General features: G+C 44.3%; 2 protein-coding genes across 29 annotated transcripts in view; both read left to right on the plus strand.

Moving 5' to 3' along the window:
- The window catches only part of ZNF384 (zinc finger protein 384), a 22,433-nt gene extending 20,644 nt beyond the window's left edge, over window positions 1-1,789 (plus strand). For 13 of the 14 annotated variants that reach the window (XM_080612088.1, XM_080612092.1, XM_080612094.1 and 10 more), the window contains one exon: window positions 75-1,789. In XM_080612088.1, coding sequence (XP_080468214.1) covers window positions 75-350 — 276 coding nt within the window. In that variant the 3' untranslated portion in view covers window positions 351-1,789. The remainder of the gene's footprint in view (window positions 1-74) is intronic. The other variant, XR_013956351.1, reaches the window with a different exon arrangement.
- On the plus strand, window positions 527-25,182 carry ING4 (inhibitor of growth family member 4; the record flags this gene model as incomplete). 15 transcript variants are annotated; one of them, XR_013956352.1, is made up of 9 exons in its annotated part: window positions 718-943; window positions 22,026-22,097; window positions 22,300-22,466; window positions 22,660-22,774; window positions 23,099-23,207; window positions 23,519-23,666; window positions 24,066-24,127; window positions 24,299-24,472; window positions 24,558-25,182. XR_013956352.1 is itself a non-coding variant. In XM_080612097.1 (9 exons), 8 exons carry the CDS (start codon window positions 9,278-9,280, stop codon window positions 24,336-24,338), a joined length of 726 nt encoding a protein of 241 aa, XP_080468223.1. In that variant the 3' UTR covers window positions 24,339-25,181. The 15 variants fall into 15 exon arrangements, 13 of the variants coding, with proteins under 13 accessions (XP_080468227.1, XP_080468222.1, XP_080468223.1 ...); XM_080612097.1 differs by lacking the exon at window positions 718-943 and adding exons at window positions 1,923-3,030; window positions 9,204-9,290 and having other exon boundaries at window positions 24,299-25,181; XM_080612098.1 differs by lacking the exon at window positions 718-943 and adding exons at window positions 7,600-7,814; window positions 8,854-9,290 and having other exon boundaries at window positions 24,299-25,181.
- Window positions 25,183-26,047: the final 865 nt, after the last annotated feature.

Below are 26,047 nucleotides of genomic sequence, written 5' to 3' on the forward strand. Positions count from 1 at the left end.
TTGTGTGCCTTCCCATTGGGTTTGGCTTTGGTGAACACCCTCCCCTCCTGTGACCGTCATTCTTCCTGTTGCAGGAGACATACCTGATGAAGCACATGCGGAAACACAACATCCCTGACCCACAGCAGCAGGTGGTTCAGGCGCAAGCCCAAGCCTCTCAGCAGCAGCAGCACTTCCAGCCGCAGGGTGGGGGGGCAGCAGGGGGCCCTTCTGGAGACACTAACCAACCCAACCCTCCCCCCCAGTGCTCCTTTGACCTGACTCCTTACAAGACTTCAGAGCATCACAAGGACATCTGCCTCACTGTCAGCACCAGCGCCATCCAAGTGGAGCACCTCTCCAGCTCCTAGAGAGACCTCAACCCAGGGAGCAGAAAGCCTCTTGTGCATAGCCTGCGCCCAGGGGCACCGCTTGTGCAGCGGCCCTCCTCGTGCAACAGTCTCCGGCCTCTCCTCCTGCAACAGCCGTTTCTGGCCGTGTAACCCTGTTCATGGCACCCCCTTGAACAACAGCCTGTCTCAAGGGGGTGCTCCTTCTGTGCAACAGCCTGCCCGGTAGGAGGATGCTTCCTTGTGCAAGAGCCCCTTTCCTGTGCTGGGATCACTTCCTCATGCAAAAGCCCCTCCTTTCAAACCCAAAGAAAGGCCCCTGTTTTGCCTTCTCTCTCACTGTAGGATGTGTATGAAGGGGGGGTGCCTGTTGAGACACGCATGGTGAATGGGATGGAGAGAGGGTCCTTGTATGTACAGGGGCTTGGACACATGTTTTCAGCAGGCCACAGAAGAATGTGAAAGGGTTCATAGCTGGATGGCGTTCTTTGAGGATTTCCTTGAGTGTCTAAGAGAGAAATATCCATTCCTGTCCCTCCTGCTTGTGAAAGGGAGGAGGGGTTGCTCGTCCTGCCCCAAGGACTGGATGGGAGAAACCTTCTCCCCAGAGGAAGGTGAGACCAGTGTGGGGGGAGAGGTGAGGCATGATCTCTGGGCTGGACCATGCCTACACTGCCCGAGGGCTGTGGAGTATTGCACTCTTTCTCCTCCCGTGGTGGAGAGCAATAGAGAGGAGTCTGTCTGAACTGGCTGCTGCCTCTCTCTCCCAGCTGTCCGAGCAGCATGGTGGCCAAGGCCCGTAGGAATGTGGATTCCTGCTCATTGCTCTTCCTGCCCGTTGTGGATGATGTCCTAGCAACTTGTACTCCTCCTCCTCTCCCTCCTGCCTGCTTCCCCACACCCCCACTCAGAAGAGCCTGCAGGCATCAACAACAAACCAAAAAGCAACTGGAGGGAGGGTAAGAGACTGCCAAAATAATCATCACCCTTCTCTCTACTCCCTTTCTTGAAAGGCAGAACGACAGCAGTTCTGACTCATACCCCTGTCCTGGCCCCAGTTCCCAAAGGGAAGGAGGAGGAGGAGGAATAGCCCAGTCTTTTCAAGGAGCCAGCAGGAGGCAGGGAAAGGCTAGCTTCTCCTGCTCACCTCCCCGTGGAGTGCTCTCCCAGGCTCCCTCTTGCCAAGACGGGCTGGACTCACATGGCAGTGGTGGCCTCTTCTGGACCCTGGTCATGGGAGAGAATCCCCAAAAGGTGGACAGTGGAGAGAAGGGGATGAAGATCCCCACAGAGAGACCAATCTAATGAGAAGGGGGAGCCAACAAGAATAAACTGAAGGCCCCTTGAATTTATATATATATATATATATATATAAATATCTATTCCCCACCCCTGGCCCGCTCTGTCCTTGCTGTAACTGTTTCTATCTCTGTGTTTATAAAACGCATTATCCTGATGAATTTTTATTTTCAATCTTTGTTTGTTTTTCCCTTTCTCTTCATCTTCTTCTCCCCCTCCCCCCCTTTTTTTTTATATATAACTGGTGCACATGACTACTAGTCTTGTGTGTCACTTGTTAGTTCCTTCGGATCATGGAGGCTGACTCGGAAGAGAATGAGAAAGCAAAGGAAAAAAAAGCATGTGTTGTTGGGATTTAAAATCAGTCGCCCACCCAAAGCCTACAGAATCCCAGACTTCTGTATGAACAACCAATAGGGGCTTTTTTTAAACCATCTGTATAGAAATAAATTGGTGTAAAAGGCTCCTGGAAGGTGCTGCTGTGAGCAGCCTGCCCCTGTGACGTGTGTTCCTTCCCCCTGCACCAGACCACTGCACGAGCATCTTGCTGCTGTGTGTCCTGAGCGGGCAGCCTGCCTTTGGGCAGCCTCACTTCACACAAGGAAAGTGAGGAGCTCTGTGCTCTGCACCTCTAGAGCCTGTGGCAGAAACCTTTTTGTCTGCATTTAGTCACCAGGGTTGGCTGCAAATGGTTGTTTTGTTAGATCAATAGGGTTGGCCAGAAGAAGCTGTCTGATTTGGCTTCTGAATTTCACAGGTGACATTTCAACCTGTTTATCCTGTATTGAGCCCCAACAACTAATGTATATTTGAAGTATGTGTTGACAAATTGCATTGTCTTGATTCTGAGGCACTGGGACACAGAGAATCCCTTCCATTGGTAGCCTACTGCAGGCTTTGTGTTCTTGCTGTTGAAATATGTAAGCCCAATTTCTCCTTTGGATCTGTTTGGCTTTGGTTTCCAGTAACTAGTTCTGGATACATCCATCCCGTGGATTCAGAGAGCCTTAAAGCACAGTGGGGCTTTTTCCCCTGGACTGGTATTTGAACACTATAATGTTACTTCTCAATCCACTTTTTAGGCAAGCTAAATAGATAGAATTCCTGAAGTCTTCCGCTGTAAGGGATTTCCTCCAGCCCATGAATTATTCTTGTCTTCTCTTTCTACATCTTGTCAAATTTTTTCAGTATCTTGTAAAAATGTCCCTTTCAGAATGGGGTGTTCAAGCCCCAGTGCCATGGCCAGGGTCCCCCTGCCCCTTTGCCTTAAGTCCGCAGAGGATTACGTTTTGCCCTTTTCTCACAGCATTATATGGGAGCTCACATTAGCTGCTTGTGTGGCGTGGTCCCTGGATCATCCGAAGTCTCAGCTTTCTGTGATAGCTTTTCTCCCTTTCTACAGGTATGATCTGAGTTTTTATTTCTTAGATACTTAACATGAGGCTGTTAACAAAGGCCAGTCTGTGTGAATCAACCTGGCTTACTGATGGACCATGTTACTCACTGCTCTCCCAGTTTTGTCACCCACAAACTGTATCAGTTGTTTCTTACTTTCAGATCCAGGTTGAAAATGCTATATTGCATCTGACCTACCTTAATTTGAAAAGCATCATTCAGTGCAACTTTTTATTAGCTTCTTTATGAGGCTTGCAGGCTACGCATTTCTTAATCCTCTTAGTATGTGATTATGTACAGTAAATCTTTCTGACTTATGGTGCTAGGTCAATGCCTTACAAAAATTTAAGTATGTTGCACCTATGCAGTCCCCTTTGTTAAACCAAATGTGTAATGATGTCACCTAAGGATGAAATTAGGGTTTGGGGGTTTTTTTTCTACAAAATCTGTATTTCATAAAACCTTTGGGTCAAAGGTTTTATTTTTCATTCACTAATTCTTCATCTCAACAGCTTTTCTGTAAGTTTGACATGGAAGTCATTTCATTTGCCTTTTGGGAGCACTGTCATGAATGTCTGAAGGTGTTTCTCTAATATCCCAAGTTCAATTAAAATCAGAACCAACGGGCTAGAGAGCTTGTTAGTGATCTCTTTTAGGATTCTTGTTTCTTTGCTGACTTAAAAATACACATCCCTAGTAGATGCTGTCTAATCTCCTACTTTGATACTAAGGTACTGGTGACTGCCACATCCTGTTTCTTTCTGAAGTGGAACTGGAAGTGTCTGTTGACCAGATTTCCCCTGTTAAGTGTCACTAGCATTTTTATTACAATTAGTAAGATTAGTACGATTAGTAAGATTTCTTTGTTTATTTTTTACTTAAAAAAGAAATGAAAGATCCAAAATCCCTTTGCTATTACCAGTGGTTTTCCTAGCCACAAAGCTTTCCTGAACAGTTTTCTTTATTCTAATAATGGCTTATTTCTGTCGGGTGCTGTCTTGGCCTTCTCCTTTTCCACATATTACGTTTCAGGTTTGGTTTGGGTTTTTTTTTTTTTTACATTGTTCCTTCTTGCCCACACACTTTCTCACTGAACCCAGGATGAGCTTTTACCAAAAGTTTTCCTCTTTGATTGTGGAATTAAGGCTTTTTTGGCCACATAATACTTTTTTTTTTTTTTTTTTTACAGAAGAGTTTCAACTTTTTCCTGCCTTACTTCTTTTTCTCATGGACAACTCAGTTTATAGTTTTGCTCACCTTGGAAATCAGCATAGGTTTATTACTGCTTGTGACTCTCTTTTGCATGTCCATATTCCATTTGAACAGGACAACATTCCCAGTGTCACTCAAGCTATGATGTCTTGTATGTATCACCTTGAAGTCTGAAAAATTGACTTGTTTTAGGTGCAGTGTCTTGTATTAGGAAACATACATTTTTAAAAAGTCAGAAAGGTGTTTTTTCCAACTGCTTGAATTCCCTGGGGAATGGCTCCCAAGTTAAAATTCCTTGCAGTGGCTTTTCATTTTGTACGTTAAAGGTGCTTGAAATTGCCTTTCCTGGTCCCTGGTTCGATCTGTTGTTTTCTGATGTATGCTATCCTTCCCCTTCTTGGAATCTGCTACCTAGCATAGGTATGTATTTAAGGCTCTACCATTCATGTATTACCAGTTATTTCAAAGTTGTTATTGCTTGTGTTTGTGTAGTTTGCTGCTGCTCCTACAGCTTTTACTTTTGCCCAGGAAGAAGCTAATGATATTCTCCCCAAGGGACATTCCCACTGAGTTTCAGAAATGCCAGTTTATTCCAGGCCTCTTTGTTTTTCTCATCAGTGAGGCTTTCTTATTTGTCTGTTTACCCAGAGTCCTGTTGCTGGTGTAGAAACAATTGAAGAAACCTTATTGTCATCCTTGTTACTTACCTTAGTTTGGATTAAGTCTTCCTCATTGAATTCCCAAGGCCATTCTAACATATTCAGAATGCTTCAGGTGGTTTATAAAGTATAGTTTCTACCTGCGGGATGCAAGATCTAACATCTATAGAAAATTCTTCCCTATTGAGATGGTGCCTCAGGTTTCACAGTCTTCAGCTTCCCGCTTTGTGCACTTAAGCCAACCATGGTTCAATTATTTAACTACCACTCACAAGAGTGGAATATTCTCTAACAAGATCCTATGGTCCTTCCTCTTCAGCTCCCTGAATTCTTTGACCCTGAATTTTCTCTGTGATGCCAGTCCATTTGTTTCTCTGTGTCTGTCTGCAAGAAGACTTGACAATGACTCTGGAGTTCTGTATTAGGTTGCATCTTGCATCTTTGCTGGAAGGTGTTAGCACTTTTTCTTCTTGTCCTTTACTGAATCCATTGTCTGTTCATAGCTGGATTTTGCAAATTATTGTTGCTTTAAAAGGAAACATCATGTAGGCTGGAAATCATTTAGAAAAGTCACCCACAAACAGTAACTGAATCTCAGCCGTGACTAATGATAGTACTGCTGGTCTATAATTCAGTTAAATCTTCAAGAAAGATTTAAGACTTTCATAATTTAAAGCCTTATGGTCAGTCAATCATGTCGCCTGTTAGAGTTTTTTTGTTGGTTATCACTGCCACTGAAATTGTCATTCTATTTTACTACTTTTTTTTTTTTTCTTTTTAATCCATACAGTCTTGTTATGCCTTTGTTCAGTACATTAAAGACTTCTGCTATAAGAAGTCTTTCTTCTTTTGTAATGAATTACAGACCATGATCAGGTCACTGTATTCATCTTTCCAAATGGCTTAATTAAATTGAGCTGGTTTAGGTGTCTCACAATAAGGCTTGACTCCATCATGGAGTTCTTCTCTATTGCCTTTCGTTTTCCTTTGTGAATGACCAGGCTGTGTAATGCTCAGTTACAAGTCTTGCTACATTACACCTAGACTTATCCTGAGCCACCAGGCTTACATTGCCATACAAGGATGTGTAGTTCTTTGAATTAGATCTTCTTCTCTAAATTAAAGCAGCATTATGTTTCTTTTCTTAACTGAGTGCAACCTGTATCAGTTACACTGTGATTTTGCCAAATCAGTGTTAGGTTAACTGACTTACAGCAGCCTGGATGATCCCATTTACTTTTCAAATACTTTCAGTAAAAGTATTTGCTGGTCTTCTGCAACACATTAAGAGCTCCAAAGTTGTTTGGAAGAGAAAGCCCCTTGCTTCCATCTGCTTGCCAGATAATTCTTTTAAAGTTATTGATTGTCAGTTTCTAGCTATGCAACTTCTTGGATGTTTTATTTAATGAGTAGAACTCATTAGATTGGCAAGGTAATATTTCGTTACTTCACAGATGTGTCTACATCATCCAACTTTCTTCCCAATATAGAATATAATTATGAGATTCTGCTTGTCTTATATATTTTTATTGATTATTTTATCTTTATATCAACTAAAGGATATATATCATGTTTTGGATTTTCTTCTAATACTTTGCGGGTAATGCACCTGAAAGCTGCCCAAGTTTACTAGTGCAATTTCAGAACATAGAACGAAATTGCTCTGTACACTTCCTTAACTACAAGATAGGTACCTATTCAATCGTCATTTCGGGTACAACAGATTACATTTGTGTGCATGGTTTCTTGTTTCTGTATAGTAGTACACCAAAGTACTAGAGAGATATAGTAACTTGGTCCAACAAACATTTCAATTTCATGTAGTGTCTATGTAATGAAAAAAAAACTGCAAGAAAAGAAATCATGACACCAAAGAACTAGAGTGTATGCCTAGTTTTGCTCCTGAATTAGGATATGTTTTTTGAATGCGGACACAGCTATAATCTGGGGCCCTTGGCATCCTTTTTCATTTGTGAAGCTGATTTACCACCTTGGGGGCAAATGCTGCAGATCAATTGTTTGATGTTTGTGAGACTTAAGTGTGGGTACATCTGGTCTTTCCTGAAGAGAAGGAAATGAAGAGCAGGGACCTCTGAACTGAGAATGTTGAAAGAGTGAGAAAAGCTGAATGTGTACCACTGCAGCAGAAAGGGGAAAAAACAAGACTGAAGTTGTAGGCCTCCTGTTGCATAAGGATCGCTCTCAAGTACTGGTCTTCACCTTGTGGTCCTTGGACAACATTTAAGAGGTCTGGAAGGTAACAAAAGCTGAAGGCTTAAATTTGGTATGCAGATGTTTACATTTCCAAGGGAAAATACAAAGGCATCTGTAGATCAATAAAGGTTGAGAACCACTACTCTAGACTACTTCAGTAGGCTGTTTAGCTTCCCTTTGCCCTCTGGGCAGTAGGCCCTCTTGTCAGCCAGGTTCTTCATCTGACTAGGAGGTATTGGCCCATTTAACAATAGGATGTAATTGAAGTAGCAGACTCCGGGGTAGAGGGGGTGGTGTGTGATAACCATTGGGGTTGGCATTATGTGGCTTTGTTACTAAGTTGTAACAACAGTTACCTAAGTGTCAGTATAAGAGGCTGGGGAGGGTAGACGTAAATAGGCATGTACCTCTAGAGTATATTCCAGTTGGGGAAGCATCTCCTTGCATAATCATCTGTGCCCATTCTAGGACTTGCGCTTGGAGAGGTCTTTACTTTAAAAACTACACCCTTCACCAAGTAACTGCCATAGGAACTAAGACACTCCATCTGTGAGGATGCTTGTGGAACTCTGAGCAATGCATTTCTCCAGGAACCTCTGCCTTGGTTTTCTAAAGCAAGCAAAAATAGCAAACTTTTCTAAATTCAGAGCTCAGGAACTAGTTTTTGCTGGATTGGAAGAATTTCTACTGCCATGAGACCACACAGGTAACAAAACTGCCTCTCCCCTTTGTTTTCCTACTTCACAGTGGTAGCGGAAGTTAGACACGTTTGTACACCACTAAGGTTTACCATTTAGATTTTAGGCAAGAGTCTTCTCTTTTCCCTGTCTTTATCAGCACTGGCAACAAGTCCAAAGGGAGCTTGTCTTTGCATTTCAGGGCTCTAGTATTTTGACACCTCCTAGCTTTGACTTGGAGAATAAAGTGGGATTCCCAGGTGGCATCTTAACCAAACTGGCGATGTCTAAGAACGCCTGCTTCTTAACACAGGCTCCATTCAGCCTGGTAGCTTCAAGCAGGATGCATTTGGGGAATTATGATTTACTACTGTGACAGGGTATAGGGAATGATTTCTTCTAATGTAACAGCCACATCCTTCTCCTTAATTAAGAGTGTAAGGCAATTTATACAAGTAAAAACCAAGTGTGGTTTAACAATAATGTTCTGGTAACTGAAGCCAGCTGCTTCACACAGGAACCGAGATAAGTAAGGAATATGTTTTGAGTCATTAAACATATGTCATATATAAATGGCTATAGGAATAGAACTGGAAAACACAGAATCTTCAGAACACAAGGGATCTCTAAATTAACCAAATAGTTTTAACAGGTGGATGGTTGGTAGTTCTAAGAGCTGTGATTAGTTTTTATAAGAGCACCTCAGTCTTGCATTGCAGGCTAATGGAGGACTTAATCCCAGCATATCCATATAAATAAGCGTTTTGGAAAACCTTTGGGAGGAAAGAAACAAGGCTGGTCACTTCTCCTCATGGCTGGAATCTAGCAGCACCCAGTCCTGAGCCATGACTGTCGTTAAAGTCTGTTAGGGAAAACTGAAAGATGCAGGGGAGCGGGCAGGAGGAAAGTGGATGAAATGTAACATTTGCCAAAAAAAAAACAACCCAGTGCCTCCTAAACTGTATGGGATGCAGAATTAATGCTGACCTATTGAAACAACCATCCTGGATATTCTAGACCTGAAGGACAAAAAGAAATAAGGTAATTTTGTCTCGGTTCCTTTATCAGGTGTGACCTCACCCTCCTTCCTGAAGAGACCTGGCAGACACCGTACCCTGCATGTGCACTCACTAGTAAGGGACAGGCTGAGGAATGACTCCTGAACAGGAGGATCTCTAACCTAGAGGTGGCTCACGCTGGATGGTCATGAAAGTGGGTCTGGCACGGTGGAGAAAAGAACATGGAGCCACGAGTTTAACTTCATTGTTTCGTCAGTTTGTCAGTTGTTAAGTTTGTGCCATAATCATTTTACAGCAAAGGCAGTCTCTCTAGCACAGCAGTAGGTTCTCGTCGCTGGCGAGTTACATGGTGAATGGAGACAAGAGTGCCATAACAAACTAACAGCACTTCCTTCTCAGATTATCCGCCGGGAGTGCCCAGGAGACACCTCCGTAGCCTCCAAAAGACGAAGCCCGTTTCTTTTACTGCGGAAATGAAGGCAGCAGGTATTTACCTGCCCGCACCGCCGGGCCTGCTCCCCTGCCTCCCTCCGTGCCCTGCGGCCCGGCCGCCCCTCCTAAGCCTCCCGCCTGCAACCAGCAGCGGGGCGGCCCGGATTGCTCCCGCAGGTCACCCTGCCTCCGTCACCCCCGGTGCTGCTGAGGCGGCGGCGGGCGGGCAGGACACACCCGGTCGGGCGAAGGGGCAACCCAGCAGAACCCGAAATGGCGGCAGGAACGCGGGGAAGTGCCTGGGCAGGCCGGCGGAAGCGGCGGCCGCAGCCGGGCAGCGCTGCTTCCGGAGAAGGGGGGGCGCCGGCGTCCGGCTCCCGCCGGAAGCGCCCGTGTATGTGGGCCCAAGATGGCGGCGGGGATGTACCTGGAGCACTACCTGGATAGTAAGAGCCGCCGGGGGCGGGGCCGGGGGCCGCGGCTGGGGCCGCCCTGGCACGGACGGACCGCGGCTCGGGGCGGGGCCCTGCGGGGTCCGATCTCTGCCCGGGGGCTGGCCGCGCCCCCCCGGAGCGCCCGCGGCCTGTTCGGAGCCTCTGGCGGCAGGTGGCCTGGCCCGGCCGGCCCGTCCTGGAGCCTTGCGGAGAGGCCCCGCCCGCCGCGTAGAGGCGACTCAGGGCCGCTGCGAAACGGCGGAGGTGGTCTGGACTGCTCCTCCGCCGCGGGGACGGACTCGGCTGCGGCTCCGATGGTAGCCCAGCCCCGCTGACACCGGCGGCGAGCGTTTGGTTGTCCCCGGAGGAAGAAGCCCTGCGCTGCCTTAGCCGCCTCCTCTCGGGAGCGGCAGCCCGGCTGTCAGTGGCTTTCTCGGGATAAAGTGCCCGACTGTTGAAATCCAGGCAAAGACAGCTTTCGTGTTTGTCGGGAGGTAGTTTCGCTCGCTTCTTGCGCTGTGGTTTTACACATGCAGTCCTGTTTTGCTGGTCGAAGGAGAGCTCTCTAAACACTAACGGAGTTTGTAGCGTTATCGGAGCCCTTCTTTGACGTCTTCCTGCCTTAAGGTGCTTAAACTTTGTCAGACTCTGGGGATAGGACTTTCGATGACTGTTTTACCCCTATGTTCTTAAAACAGCTGAGTGGGCTAATCACAGCAATTGTTTTTGAAGGAATGAACTAACGGTTTAAGATGTAGTAACCTGTGCCTTGAGTAATGCTGTTTTCATATTTCCCGTCTGATCTGCCGTCAGCACTAGAGATGGGGGCATCATGTTGATGGGGTGCAGTGGTTAAAGTGTGGTAGTTCTGGTAACGTGTCTTCTAATTCACCATATCTGGCCACGTTAAATCTCTTGCTATCTATTTGTATATGCTTAGAAACATTGGAGCTTGGTCTTTCAGTTACTTTGCTGCACGCGGTTTCCTCCAGCACAGAGACACCACGGCATTGATATGGAGGCAAGGAGGTTCAATCTTTGTGTCTGCAGTGCTCCATTTGTCATGAGGAAAAAAAACCTCTCGAGAATTAATTTAAGAAAGTTCAAGAACAATAATAAATTTCATTGAAAGCTGAAGGAAGCTGGAAGTGAACAGGCAAGGATCTAGGAGCTGCTAGGAAGGAGGCTGCAAAAGCTAGGAAGGAGGCTGCAGAAGCTAGGAAGAAGAGGTGGATGAGAAGGCAGATTGTTAAGAGAGGAGCAGGGATTGCTGTTTAAGAGCATACATTCGTCTGCTCTTCTCATTCTGTTGTGGAAGAATGTAGTTGACTGAGGCTCCTTAGCAAAGATGGCCGAGAGTTGGGAGGACAGGGACTAGGCAGGAGGAGAAAGATGCAGTTGAGTGAGGAATAAGTGTACAGGGAGGATGCAGGGGTTTGCTGTTGAGTGAGCACAAGTGTATTTGGAGTAAGAGCTGCAGTATGGAGATAAAGGATTGAAAGACAGGGGCTTGCAGATGTTAGGCAGAAATGAGAAATGTACAGCACTGAGTTTGGAGGGGTACAGTAGGTACCAAGTCAGAGAAAAAGGAAGTTGTAGAGGAGCTTGCTGGATAGAGTGCTCCCACCAAAGTCAGACACTTCTGGATTTTATTGTCACTCTTCAGCTACGAGCAGTGACCCCTGTGGAAACTGTTCTGTTCCCCTCTAGTAGAAGCATGCAAATAAAATGTCAAATTTTCTCTCTCAGCTGAAAAGTGTGGTCCTGCAGTTGAGCTAGAGATTCTTGCCCTGTTGAAGTGTGGATATTAATAAGGGGGTATGGACTGTCATTTTTAAGGTATCTTTCTTCTTTTTTTTTTAAGTAATGTGCACAATCTAAAAGTACTTCTTTGAGGAAAAAAAAAAAGGTTCCTTTCAGAAAAACACATCATATGAATTGTAATACTTAGAATCAAAGAACATCTTTCTCAGTATTCAGTAAGTTAGTTTGCTGATAGGCTTTCCTGGCATGGTTTTGTGATTTTTGACTGTAGTTAATTTTTGCAGTTCCAATAATTACTCATTGCACCTACAGAGCCTTTTACCTGCCATGTTGAAGTGTTCCCTTATTAAAAGTTTCTTCTCTGTGTAAATTGCAGTTGATGAAATCTGAACCTTCTTTCTGGTAACTTGGAGTGAGGGGAGAAAGAAAAGAGCTGCCTGTAATAACATCTTTTTCAGATTTCTAATAACACGTGTTGTTCTTCTCCGAGCCTGCTCTAATCTTCTGATATCCTGCTTGAAGTTCTGACTCTCTGAAAATGCATACACTCCTTTAGTAACCAGTCTTCTTCATGGTACTAACTAAAGTCAGGTTATCGTTCTTCTGTTGGCTATGCCCTTATCTCTGTTGCCTACTGCGTTTCAGCTGGAAGCTCAGATTCAGGTAACTGTCTACCATGATACTGATATGATACAGTCTTTCTGTTTCTTAGAAATACGGTCCAGCATCCTTTATCCATCACTTGTATTGCTTGCTCCTAAATGTATTACCCTCTGTAAGACTTGATGGAAAGTATTTGCTTGCAGTCAGGCTGTCTCTTGCTGTCCCAGTGGTCTCTTACTTCCATTCTTGTTCTTCCAGTCTGCAACTCGCTTCCAAGTGCCTAACTCTTCTTTTGTTGGATCAAGAACTGCTTCTGTGTGACTTGCATGAGTGGTGCAGCCACTGCTGATAGTTCTCTGTAATGCATTCCAAAGCCTTACGTAGCAGTTTGAAGTCTTTTTAGTATATCTTATGTTTGTTTTCTTATTCTAGCTTGTTATGCACCATACTTTCTGATACTACATCGAGTATTTGATGCAAGCTGTAGTCTTATGACTTAAAAAAGTTATTTTTTATTATTTTTATTATTTTATTATTATTTATTATTTTTTATTATTCATTAATGAAATGTTTACTCTTACTACAAAAGGTCCAGTCAGGCAAGCTGACCACTTAGTCTGAATTGTCGCTCTTGTTTAATTCTTTGAGGTGATCTCAGATCAGCTCTTGCATTTCTTTTCATGCCTGCCTGACAGCATTCAGCCTCCCCCTCACTCATTCCTTCCCTTTGTTTTTTAAACATTATTTCAGTCTTCAAAAACATTCAATTCAGTTTTAAAGTAGTTCGCTAATGTTCAAAAAATTCCTGAAAATTGAAATAAGCAAATAGACTAGAACCTTTGGTCAGCTCTTCTAAAAATGTCTAATATTTACATGTCCTTCTTGGAATGGAATTCTTTTAGTATCATAGTGCTAATGCAGACACAATTTTCAGTTGATTTTCTTTTTCCTCCCACAGAGATTCTCTTTCATATGGTTTACTGGCTGGATCTGCTCAGGGAATGAATGAGGAGTGTGTGATGAAAGAGGGCAGTTGTTTGTATGACCTCTTCATATCCTTGAAGAAAGGAAGGTGTATAATGAATTAAGTGAAGATTGTAGGAAGAAAAAAAGGTGGTCTCATGTTTGAGGCAGTTGAATAACGCTCTGACAAAGTGAGTTTGATGAGTTTGTTTATTTGGGGGGATCAGCTTTTTACAGGTTCTCTTTGCATGGGCTTTGCTTCCCTCAAATTACGAGTGCAAATTTGTAGTCAGAGGAGCAGATGTGCTGAATGTTCATAGCTGCAACTGAAGTCTGCTCTGAGCAGATAATTCTGAAAAGTCAGGCTATGGAGCATTTTTAGACATTTCAAGAGGTATCTTTGTAATTAGCTGGTCTTCTTGGCTTTAATCTCTTTGCCTCAGTAAATCTCTTGACCTTCATTTTATTGGGAAGGGAAGCAGGCTGCTCCACAGCAGCTTGTGAAAAAGCAGTCTAATGTCACAATAATAAGCACCTTGAAAAGCTGATTACTAGGTCAATTTTCAGCTTGGCTTTTGGGCTGTGTATGTGTGGCTCTATACTGAGCAAAGAGAATAAAATAAAACTTTGAATCACTGCTCAGTCACTAGGGAATGAGAAACGCCTTGTATGAAAATCTCATGTGGTTATGTACTTAAAAACTAAATGTCACAATGCACAAGCAGCCTGACAAAGCTCTGTATGCAGCCTCAGTTCATAAATTCTGAGTTCTCTCTTTTGGACATCTAAAGTTCTTTTCCAGGAGATTTTTGTGGAATAGCCAAGTTAACAACAGTTCTCTTAGTAAAAGGTGTCTGGCAGGTTCTTGGGTCTGATATGTCAATAGCTTTCATGTCATTGCTGTAATTGAAACTGGGTTTAGACCTAGGATTAAACATGCCGTTACCTTTGCTCTAAGCTTTCAATTGCAAAGCGTATCTGTCTGAAATGTGTTATGCTCCTAGCAGATGTTTTTGCAGCAGAAAAATATGCATATTCTGTGCTGAACATCCTGAAACAGGAACTCCGTATCTTGTCCACTCTGATCACCTTCCTTTCTTCATCCTAGTGAAGCTGCCCCTTCAATGACTATACTGAGCCAAAGGATTTGGGGAAGGGGAAGAGAAAGAATGTTTCTTTTTCCCTTCTTCCTCAGTGTTTTTCTTTGAGCAAGGCTTTTTCCTCAGTTTTCTTCAGTGGCTGAAGTTAAGCATGAAAAGATTTCCATCCCTTCAAATATTGTCCTCCTCCTGGTCTCTAAACCATTTTATGCCTGCTTCTGAGGGGAGAAAGCAAGATACTAAAAGGCTTTTCCTCATGCCAAGAAAGCAGTGCAGCTTTAGTAGGGGAAAAACTGGGTGCAAAGGAGTTAGAGATGTAGAAAGGAATGGAGGAAGAATAAGAAGGAAGGAAACAGTGGTTTGTGATGAGAAGCTTGAATGTGCCTGGAGACTCATTAATTTGTATTTGCTCAAACTTGAGTTACTGTGCTTTGCTCTCATACTGGGTTTAGAAATACTGTAGTGGGGGCTTTCAGGGGGAGAAAGGAAGGGTGACTAATACAGATTTTCCAGATGATGAGTTTTCTTCATGTTTGGAATTTTTGAAAGGATTGCAGAGCTTCTTTAGGCACCATTGAAGTACACATATTAGAAAACAGTCCCAAATAGTTTTCTGCAAGTCTGTATTCATATGCGAATGTGCTACGAGTGTAGGGATTATCTTTACAGTCCAGAGGACTGCTCTGCAACCACATGTATTTTCTACCCTCTGTGCTTTCTAGGTTTATCCACCTAGTGGGTATTAGAATAAAGTAAGTTTACTTAGTGACAACACACAGGTTTATTTTTTATGGCCTCCGAATGAAGGCATGTAGCTCTCCTCAACTGTCTGGTGTTTGAATTTATTACAAAGTGACATCTCCACTCACCTACCTATGTTCTACTGCTGAGGATGTCTGCCCAGTTGCTCACATAGCTGAGGTGGATGGAAAGGTCATTTTTGTGGGGTGCACTTTCTCAAACAGCACCTTCCCTGCTGGTTCCAGTTAACACTGTCCACAACATAAGACCTGCTTGGACTGATGAGGCTATTGCTTTATTTGCCTTGCTAAATGGGGAGTACACATTGTGCCAGTTGGGAAGTGTGTGCCTGACTGGAAGGAAGTTCAAATTTCCCTATGGCTGAACTGGTCTGTTACTGAATAAATGTCAGCATAAGATGTTGGTAAGGAACGATAACAAAACAATAAAAAGTGTTTTCATCTTCCTCCACCCCAAACCTCTGAGAAACTAGATTCTGCCAACGTTTGGTCTAAATTAGACCTAAATGCTTGGGAGAATAGTGAGCAGAGGGCTAGTAACCTTGGTGAGTTTAAGGAATAGAAGGATGTTGCTGGCCTGTCTACTCGGATGGCTGCTTGATATTAATTCCATTGTCTTGGAGGCCACCAGTCAGGACCTGTTCCAGGAGCAGACACTAGGACATATCTGCCTCAGTGAAGAGGATGATGGAGACAACAGACTTAGATGAGGAGTCCTCAGCTGGTAAGTTAACATGGTACTGTGTAGTAATTTTCTTTCAGACTTTTTCCCTTTTTTATACTGACTAGGGAGGCATCAGGTTTCCTTTGCTCCTTCTACTTGCGTATGTCAATAGGCATATAGTGTTACACCAGTCCAGGGCTTGTCAATACTAGGAAATTTCTGTCAGCATAAGCACAGAGCAACAGAAGCAGCATATGCCCTCTTGAAAGTCATCTTCTTTCTCCTACAACTGACATGGGAATGTCTTTTCATTCCTTGATAACGTTAGTTAACCCTGTAAAATAGGATTATTCTTTTGGAATAGCTGCATCTGTCTGGGTTTTCCTCTGTAGAGCCTCATCAAATGAGGGTATGATGTGTATTTCATCTTAATACAAGATGAGAGGGCATGGGTGTGATGTCAGGACTTGCTGTAGGCTATCCCTTCATTTGTTCCCAGTCCTGGCTGCATTCCAAATTCCACAGCAGTTCTTTTATCCCTTGCTTTGCCTCATGTCATTACTGTCATCCCCTCTGCAGCATAGCATGCAGCCATACCCTCCTGTTCGTGCCTCTACAGTTTCTCATGCCATACTGCAGATATGCAAATGTCTTAAGTTGTTTTAGCATAGTGAAAGATGCCTTTCACCTTCCTGAGACTTTTGATTAGTTGCATGTGTAATGCAGCATACATGATCTGTGGGAAATTACAAAAGATCTCATGCAGGGGAGAGAATTTGGTGATTCATAGAGTGGCATAGCCCACGCTAAACGAATACATTTATTATTGTTAATGAGCAGCTCATTTAGAATTGATTTTGCTGTTGACCAGTGTTTTTATCAGAGTTGATACAGGATGGCTTTACAAGACAAAGCATACTGCATTTCCTCTGCATTTTTTCACTTGCCCAACAGCAAATCTGATGTGACCATTTTGGCAAACAGCCCTGTGATCTCTTTAGTAGTGGTCCCTGCCTTTGGAGGTCTGTGACAGGCTGGGAATGCCTGGGGTGGTGCAAGTCTCATTTGACATGTCTTCCAAATCCTCCAAGCTTCTGAAATCAAAGGTTGATCTTTTAACACAGCAAGAAAGATCCTTTTTGTGAGACTTAACAACATTGTCTACTGTTTTGGCTTTGGATACTGTAGCATTAAACTAATGTAATAATAAGATGACAAAAGGAGCCCTCCCTCCTCAAGAAAAGGGTCCACTCTGGGGAGTATTAGGTTTCTGTGGCTGGTACATTGACTGTCCTTGCTGACTGATACCTGTTTCTTTGGACAGATCCTGAAGCAGATGCACCTCATAGACTAGTGTGCAGTGCAGTGGCCCAGAACTTGGGGTATATGACATGGCCACAGAATTCCTGGGTGCCTGTGGCTAAATCAGTCTACCATGCACCTCAGTACTCTGCTTGTGAAAACGTGGGTAGTAGTATCCCTTACAAAGGTGTTGTAAGAATAATGTTATAGGTTAGGACACATATATTGCAGTAGGACTGAGCCATATGTGAATAGAGAGAAAGGTATATATTAGTGCATAGGAAGAGAAATAATTATCTTAGGGCATTGGACAGAGTAGAAGCAGCAGTTTAAAAGGGTTATAGCCTCTAAAAGGAGAGATGGAGGGGTATAAAAGACATCCTGCCTCCTAATGGGGAAACAAGGAAGCTCCTGAAGGTTGCTGTAAGCCAGTTGTCCTGCAGCATACTTTAAATGCTACAAAATTAGGAGAAGTATGGAATACCATCATGTGTGCTTCCAGTGATAGATCCCAGGCGATTCCCTGTCTGAGGGGGTGAAGAACATTGTGGCAGTCCCTGACACAAGCAGGATTTTTATGCCTTCAGCAGTGGGTGTTTAAAGTGTTTGCTGAAATCTGTACTGTTGAACCCAGCAACCTTGGCTATGTTTCAGAATGTATTTTCATGTTTTTTAATAAATCTCAACATGCATCTGAACACGGTTGGTGAACAGATGTCTCGGGAAAGGCACTGTGTGTTTGGATAGTTCTTGGTGTAATGGATCTCTCTTTAGGAATTTGGACATTGTCACGGTACAAACCTGCTGTCTGGCAGAGGTAACAGCTGTGCTGTGGAGGGCTGAAGCAGAGTGGAAGTTATGAGGTTGGGTGGGTTTGCTTTCTGTGTTGTGTGTCAGAGTTGACATCAGAGTTAAGGAGCTGAAGTTTAAGTATCAGTTGCCTACACTTGACACCCTACATGTGTTTCTATAAAGAAATAGATAAAATGATAGTAATTGGAGGGGAAGGAGGGTGTTGATGGATTCTGACTTTTGGAGAGTGAGAGTGTGTGGTTCTTAAGGGACAAGGCAGCGTGGGTATGGATGCCTGCAGAGAAATGAATGAGGGAAGGAGTGATAAAGAATAAAATAGATTAAAAAAGAAAGGGAGTAGTGAAGGGTTAAGAATTCAGGAAAGGAAAGGTGAAGGTACATAGAGAGACTTTAGCTTGTGTCAACTTAAAACAGGGTAAGAAAAGGAAGAAATAGGAAGAACCTTAGTGAGAGACCTGTGCTGATGATTTTCAGGCTAATCGTGCCGTGGAAGGAATGAGTGTGGCACAGTGGGGCTGCACGTGGCTGTGTGGACCTGGACACATGGACACAGTTGCATTGATGCCAGCCCACGCTTTGGACCAAGCTGCCAGCCACTTTCTTCGCTGTACATCTTCACCGTCGTCCTCTTCCTCTCTGGCTGCCATTGCATGTAAAAAGAGGCCCTCGAATTTCTTTAATTTTCTGTGGGGTTGTTGCCTGTCTGGCACAAAGTGACTGCTGCCTGCTGTAGTGATCAAGGAGGCCTCGAGGGTCGTTTTCCTTTACTGTGATCCATTTCAGAATGTGAGAATTATTTGGGTATTTTATGATAGATAGTATTTAGTCATTAAAATTTCAGGTGCATCTTACAGTAAGAAGAGCATATTCACTGTAAAAGAAGAGGAGGAAGCAAAATTCCATAAGTAACAAGAATGTTTTGAAAAAGACTGAGGAAAGTGTTGCACTGGTAGTAATGAGGAAATGGAAACTTAACTCTTAGGTTTGCTTTGTTTTTTTTAATGGGACTGTGAGGATGGTGATGTCCAGCACAGCACAAGCCAAGCAGTTCCAGCAAGTGTTCTGACTACTATAATAGAATTCTGTGATGGAGAGCATCCCTTCTGTGTAAGGGTATGTAAGAGCTTTTGAGTTGAGCTGCAGATAGCAGAAAACTTTCCCGTAGTTAGACAAAACTATATACAATACAAATAGTTTGTTGCTCAGTTAAAACTTGCTTAGCTGAAGCTTTATGTTGCTGTGCTTTTTGTTCTTGCCACACTCTCCAGATCATAATTTGTAGTTGTGCACTCAGCTTCCTCCCTCTTTCAGTTGAATAGATAAAGTGTCTTTATACCATTTCTGATTGTAAAGTCACTGTACTGTCACTTGTTTCATTTTCTCCCAGTTTACTGATGAAGCAATTACAGAACATTGGTCCAATAATAGAGTTGCAGGTGGAACATTTTGCTGCAGTTTTAGGAAATCGTTTTGCTGGGTTTAGCAGAGAAAGAATTCAAATGACAGGCGTTTGTCTCATCAGTCCCTGTGGAAACCTTGCCCAACTAATGAGCGTCTGGAAGATCAGTGCTCATACATGTTTGACTGTGTCTGTGCTCAGTGTCTACTAGGCCAGAGCCTGAGCTGGGTGAAGCCTCTCTGGTGCTGCCGAGAGCCGCTGAGAGCAGGGGGCTCTGCATGTGGGAGGCAGGTAACCAGGCTGGAGGCACTGGGATAGGTGGCACGTGCTCTGAAGGATCGATGACATGCGCTGAAAAGATGAGACCAGGCACGTAGAGGAAAGGGGAAGACAGAGGCTTCCCAGATGAGGGCATGTGCTGGTGGCAGATTTTTTACACTAATAGCTGGAAAAGCTAGAGCATAGAATCATAGAATGGTTAGGGTTGGAAAGGACTATAAAGATCATCCAACCTCTCTGGTCCCTTTCAGGTTCTGGCACAGAAACAAAGTCCTGCCCACGTTTCTGCTGTGAAAAGATCACTGTGAAATGTGGCCATAACCTCATGTAGGGTGGTTCTGCTCGGACAATAGCATCCTCCTGGTTTTTGTGCCGGCTCGGGTACTCACTATCTAAAGGTTTCTAGCCTGGCTGAGGGAAAACTGACTACACCCAGCAGAATTTGTGCTTTTACTGATTTTCCTTTTTAGAAGAAATTACATTAATCCTTCTCTAAAACTACAAAGTCAAGAATTTAGAAGTTGGGATCTTCCAGGATTGATAAACTCAGTGTAAACTTGACATACTGTGTACAGTGCAAGAAGAGAAACTGTTTTTTCTCTAGAGAATACCTGTCTTGTCTTCTGCAGGGGGTGCTTTGGAGAGGAATGGAAAGTAGCATGCTGCAGTATGATACATGTTTCATTTGCTGTATACACTGAGGTTTGGAGTTAACAAGACTGGGGATTGCAGGAAAGAAAAAAGGCATGGTCTTGAGATTCCCAAACTGAATTTCATCCTTGCCATAAGCTCCCTTTGTAAGCAATGATAATCTTCAGCACTGTGTCCCTGTTGTCTTCTGAGATGTGTTTTTGAGCCGTAGGGATGTGATCTGGTAGTCAGCCGGTTGCACCTTGTGTAAAGTCCATCATGGACAAACATGGAAGTATCGTATTTGGGAATGCACAGCCTTCAGTTTGCCACTTCCTCATTTTTTGATTTTGCTGTTAACTGTCCTTGAATGTAGGGGCCGACGTGTATGTGCTGTGTGATTGTGTGCTTGAGGACACCTGCTATCTGAGCATTGCTAAGATCTTTACATTAGAAATGGCAACAGAGCTCTGTTGAAGTAATAGCTTCGTTACTTAGAAGGATTCTGTATGTAATTTCGTATGTTCCGTTTGTGCAAAAAAGAAGTTAAAGGACCAGGTTCTGAGCAGAGTGAGGCCCACAGTTGGTTTTACCTCATGGCCGTGTGTAGTACATGTTACAACCTGCCACTTGCATGCAGACCTTTCAGGGAGGTGCCTCTGCTGTAGAAACATGTGGCAGGGACAGTAGAGACTGCCGCTGGGAATGATGTTTTAGATGGTTTTGATGCTGGGTAGACACACTGTCGTTCACACTCCCTATGTATTCGAGAGTGGGTTCAGGAAGCAGACATGCTTATGTTTCTGAAGAGCTTTTTCCCCAACCTTTCTGTATTTTATTTTTTTTAAATTAGGTATAAAGGTGACAATAATCAAGCTTGGACTTGAGGTCAATGCAGTGACACCAGATCTTGCTTTAATTAGACAGGCATGGAAAAATGAGAATTGATTTTTTCAGCTTTGTCAGTTGAGCATCTGGTGATGCCTAGGGCATGAGTAGCATAGTACACTGAAAATTAACTGACTATCAACTTCATGTTGCTCATTCGGAGCCCTAAAAACATGTATTATTCACAATGTGTAGCATCCTTCCAGGTGTTGGACAGCCCACACTGAGATTACAGTGCAGAAGGCAAAACAAGGAACATGTGACAGAGGGTTAAAACTGCTGCTCACCGCTCCTTGTCCTGTCTCAAACTTGTTCTTTAGCTCTTCACAAAGTGTCTCTGTCCCCATATGTAAAATGGATGCACTAAAATGGACTCACTTTTCAGTGAATTAGCATTCAGTCAACTTCAATTTGTACATCCCTGTATAGAAATAACTAAATAGCATTATTTACCAGCTGCTGTACTATTTTTTCCATTATTGAATGGAATTCTCGGATGGATACATTGGGCTTTTTCAGCCTGGAGAAGAGAAGGCTCTGGGGAGATCTTAGAGCTCCCAGTGCCTAAATGGGCTACAAGAAACCTTGAGGGGGGCTTTGAACAAGGGCCTGTAGGGACAGGACAAGGGAGTGGCTTTAACCTGACAGAGGGAAGGTTGAGATGAGCTCTTAAGCAGAAGTTCTTCCCTGTGAGGGTGCTGAGGCACTGGCACAGGGTGCCCAGAGAAGCTCTGGGTACCCCATGCCTGTCAGTATTCAAGGCCAGGCTGGACATGGCATGGAGCAACCTGGTCTAGTGGAAGGTGTCCCTGCCTGTGGCAGGGGGTTGGAATTGGATGAACTTTAAGGTCCCTCCCAACCCAAACCAGTCTGGGATTCTATGATTCTGTATTATAGTGACTGACTTTACAAATTCTGATTTTCTGCTTTCCTAATGTAGGCCTTTATGCTTGACAGCAGTTTTCCGTTATACTTATTATAGAACTATGCTCCTGGATTAAATATATCATGTTTTTATAATCTGTCTCCTTTAGAGTTGACAACAAAGGGAAGCATACTAATGTGCACCAGGAAAGGGTGTTGGGAATCACCGAAGTAGAGTATGTGTTGTTATATCAGTTAGCTTTGTTCCTGCCTTCGCATCATGGACAGGAACGTGACTTCTCCGTGTATCCTCCTTTCCCTGCAGGTATTGAGAACCTGCCATTTGAATTGCAGAGAAACTTCCAGCTCATGCGAGACCTGGATCAGAGGACGGAAGGTGAGGCTTAGAGATGATTTTGTTGGTGAGACAGGAAGGATGCAGCTTGGCCAGTTTTTCCTTTCTTTGCCTTGATCGGTGGAGATCTCAAGGCAGGGGAGGAAGCCTACAGCTGCTCTGATCCTTCAGCCTCTCTTAATGGAGGGCTGTAGTATGTGGGCATATGTGTGTACTTAGGTATTTAATGGTGAACTTGTTTCAGACCTCAAGTCGGAGATCGATAAGTTGGCCACAGAGTATATCAGCAATGCACGGACTTTGTCTTCGGAGGAAAAACTGGGGCTTCTCAAGCAAATCCAGGAGGCCTATGGGAAATGCAAGGAGTTTGGGGACGACAAGGTTCAGCTGGCTATGCAGACCTATGAGATGGTATGGAGGGAAGTGTCTAGTGTTTACCATGTGAAAGGCTGTGCTAAAGACCCCAGTCTTGGAAGGCTCTGATCTCTTTTTAGGCCGTACCCACTCTTGCTTCTCAGCTTTTTAGTGCAAGCCCTGTGCCTTCTCCTCTTTGCCCTCTTGGGCTGTGTTCTGTGGTAACTCGTGGTCACTCTCATCTTTGCAGGTTGATAAGCACATCCGTCGGCTGGACACAGATCTCGCTCGCTTCGAAGCAGACCTGAAGGAGAAGCAGATAGAGTCGAGTGACTATGACAGTTCTTCCAGCAAGGGCAAGAAGAGTGAGTACCACCACTGGGCTGCAGATTGATACAGGAGGCAGCCAAGTGACTATGGAAGTGGTGGGGATGAAGGCAGGCACTGGAGTGGTACAGATCAAAGACTGTTACGCTGGAATCTGAAGGACAGGTAAAAAGATGGTGACCTGGGCTCTTCTTGTGTGTGAGCATATTCAAGGCCACTAGATAAAATTAAGATGGGGTGCATGGCCCAAAGCCAATATACGCTCTGAAGTGGGAGTGTATTTTAGTGATGGAGAGGTTGTTACTATCAGGTGTCTATTTTCGTAGGGTGGCAGATGAACCACCTTTGTTTCTTCTTACCAGAGGGCCGAGCCCAAAAAGAGAAGAAAGCTGCCCGTGCTCGCTCTAAAGGGAAAAATTCTGATGAGGAAGCACCAAAAGCTGCCCAAAAGAAACTGAAGCTTGTCCGCACGTAAGTGTTTTAAGAGATTTGTGGGAATGAGGAGCAGCACTACAAATCAGACCAAGGAGGCCTAGCCAACCTCCCTGTGAAGGATCTGGCCCACACCCAGCCTAGACAGTGTGTCCCCTGTCCATTTTTGGGAAGCAGGATGAAGGAGACCTTTTCATTCTTTCAGGGGAGTGTGGCATGAAGGGGAAAGCAGGTCACTTCAGTGAACTTGGGTGTATGAACTGTGTCTAGCAAACGAGGGCATTGTCTTGGGAGAAATGAAGGGACACAAAGCCAGTTATTTTGCTGACCTACTTTATTCCTGTCTACAGTAGCACAGAGTATGGGATGCCTTCAGTCACCTTTGGAAATGTGCACCCTTCGGATGTATTGGATATGCCGGTCGACCCCAATGAGCCTACTTACTGCCTCTGCCACCAGGTCTCCTATGGGGAGATGATTGGCTGCGACAACCCAGATGTAAGAGCCTGCTCCTGGTGTAAATGGAGGAGAAGGAGGTGGAGAGAGTCTTGCACAGAAAGTCTCGTCCTGCTTGGGCAGGGCCTGATAACAGCAAGCAGTGACAAGAAGAGGGCTTACCTCAGGTGGTGTAGAAGGGTGGAGGGGTGGTTTACCAGGACTTGTTAAGTGCCTGTTCAAGTTTTCCTTGAAATGATAGGTTATTTTCTTGCCCCCACACTTAGAAAGGGAAAAGGGCAGTTCTTGCTAACAATGTATAGGTTGGGTTTGAGTCTTCATTCCCTGATCACTGCTAGGGATTTAAGAGTCTGTGATCTAATGTTGGGAAATTCTGGTAGCCCAGAAGCAATGATTTCAGAAGAAAATGGTTCTTTAACTGACTGCTCGCTATTCCAACAGTGTTCCATTGAATGGTTTCATTTTGCCTGTGTGGGTCTGACAACAAAACCTAGAGGAAAATGGTGAGTGAACAAGCAACATGGAGAGCACATGGGTCTTTGGGAAGGGGAGGTCCTGGGTGGCAGAAGGGAGAGGCTTTGTCAGGGACCTTGGAAAAGGTCCTTTGGGACTGTATGTTCGAAGTTCATGTCATACTGTAAAAGCCTAAAGGCTTTTACTTACCTTTCTATCAGGTTCTGCCCTCGCTGTTCCCAGGAGAGGAAGAAGAAGTAAAATCCCATGAGCCCTCAGTCCTGCTGCAAGAGCTTTCTTCCCCCTGTCAGGGCCTCGTCCCAGCTCCCCCAGCCCTGGAGGCCTTGGCTGGGGGGAGTCTTGCCCTGTTTCTGGTTTGGGCCCTCCCTGGAATGGTGTGTACCCTCACAGTGGCTTCTGTGTTCTGTATCCCTGGGTGCTTCTGAATCCCTAAGAGAGGCCCTCTCTGTACTATTCCAGACAGGTCTCTGAGCCTCAAAGGGAATGAATGAGGGCACCAGGGTAGCCACCAGATTCCCAGGGATTCAGGTAGCCCCTGAATCCCTTGGCTTTCCTTCAGCCTCCTCAGAGTTCATTGCCTGCTCTCTGCTTAGAGAACAAGGCTATGGGATGAGGGAAGGAAAGGAGGTAAGTCTTCAGCATTTTAGGTCTTTGATTTTCCTGGATTTTTTTCAGGAGAGAGGGAGTAGCCAGACCACTTCTTAATCTAGTGGGCTGGTTGAGAAACTGCAAACCTAATGTACTCCCTATCTTTAACCATTCCACTACTGACATTGAGCAGCCTCTTTTGTTGGGGAGAGGAGGAGGAAGAGAGAGTGTTTAGAACTAGCTTTGTCTCTGTTATTCCTGGGGTAAAACCTGCTGGTCTGGGAATCACATTGTGTGAAGAAGGAAGAATTTCTGACCCCACAGGGAGAATCGGCTTGATCTAGCCTGTCTTCCAGCTCCAAAATTCTGCCTTCCTTATTGTGCAGTGGTGCTTCTCCGTTATGTTGATGATGGGAAGTTTGGGGATTCAGATCCCACTTGTATAATACGGAGTTAAATAAAGTTCATTAAAACAAATACTCTTGTTTGCCTTGCTGTCACCTCCAGAAAAAATTGCAGCAATTAGTCTCTTCAGTTATTCCTTCTCTCTCAGCTCTGCTTTTATTGTAAATTATGAATGTGGTACAGCTTTTTCATTTAATAATCCCGAACAGTGTTAATAAGTGACATTCTGCCTAAGTCAGGCTTGGAAATGTCCTAATGTACTTGTAAAAGGTTACTAAGCTTTCTAGTGCCTGTGAAAAATATCTGCCCCTTCAGTTGTGCCCTCACAAGAGGGTAGACATTTATTCCCATTTCTGTTGGTGTTTACTTCATCAGTTGTCTTCTCTTAATTGAGCAGAGGTGGAGGTTATAGAAGGCCAACCCTCACTGTGGCTGTTGGGCAGTACAGCTGAGAAAACAAGCCAGCAGCACAAACCACACACATCCAAGAACATGGATAGGTTTTCCAGATATCCTGATAACTTCCACCTTGTATCACCTTGGTGCGAGAAACTCCAGCTGCTGTTACCAAGATAATGTAAGGCTCCAAAACAATTACTGAAGATGAGTGTCTCTTTGTAGGATCTGGTGACTGTGAGGAGATGATCTGTACTTGAAGCTCCCCTTTATAGGTTCTGTTGGCATGGCCTGGAGGCTGATGAGCTTGAATCTCTCCTTCTTGCTCATTTCTGCTATTCAGGAGGGTTTGAGCTTTTCACCTGAAAGATGAAGTGTTTCCCTCATAGCTAACTTGTATGAGGACTAATGGAGCATTTTTCTTCTTGCAGTCATGAAGCCAAAGTTCTAGGGGTTCATTATTAAGACCAGTCAGAGGACTGTGTAGGTAAAGAGCAGTGCTACTCTAACCTTGTAAGGCAACCATGCCCAAACCTTCAGCTCAGAAGCTGGTGTTGAGT

The sequence above is a fragment of the Psittacula echo genome, assembly GCF_963264785.1.
Source record: "Psittacula echo genome assembly, chromosome: 3".
In the NCBI taxonomy this organism is placed as follows: domain Eukaryota; kingdom Metazoa; phylum Chordata; class Aves; order Psittaciformes; family Psittacidae; genus Psittacula; species Psittacula echo.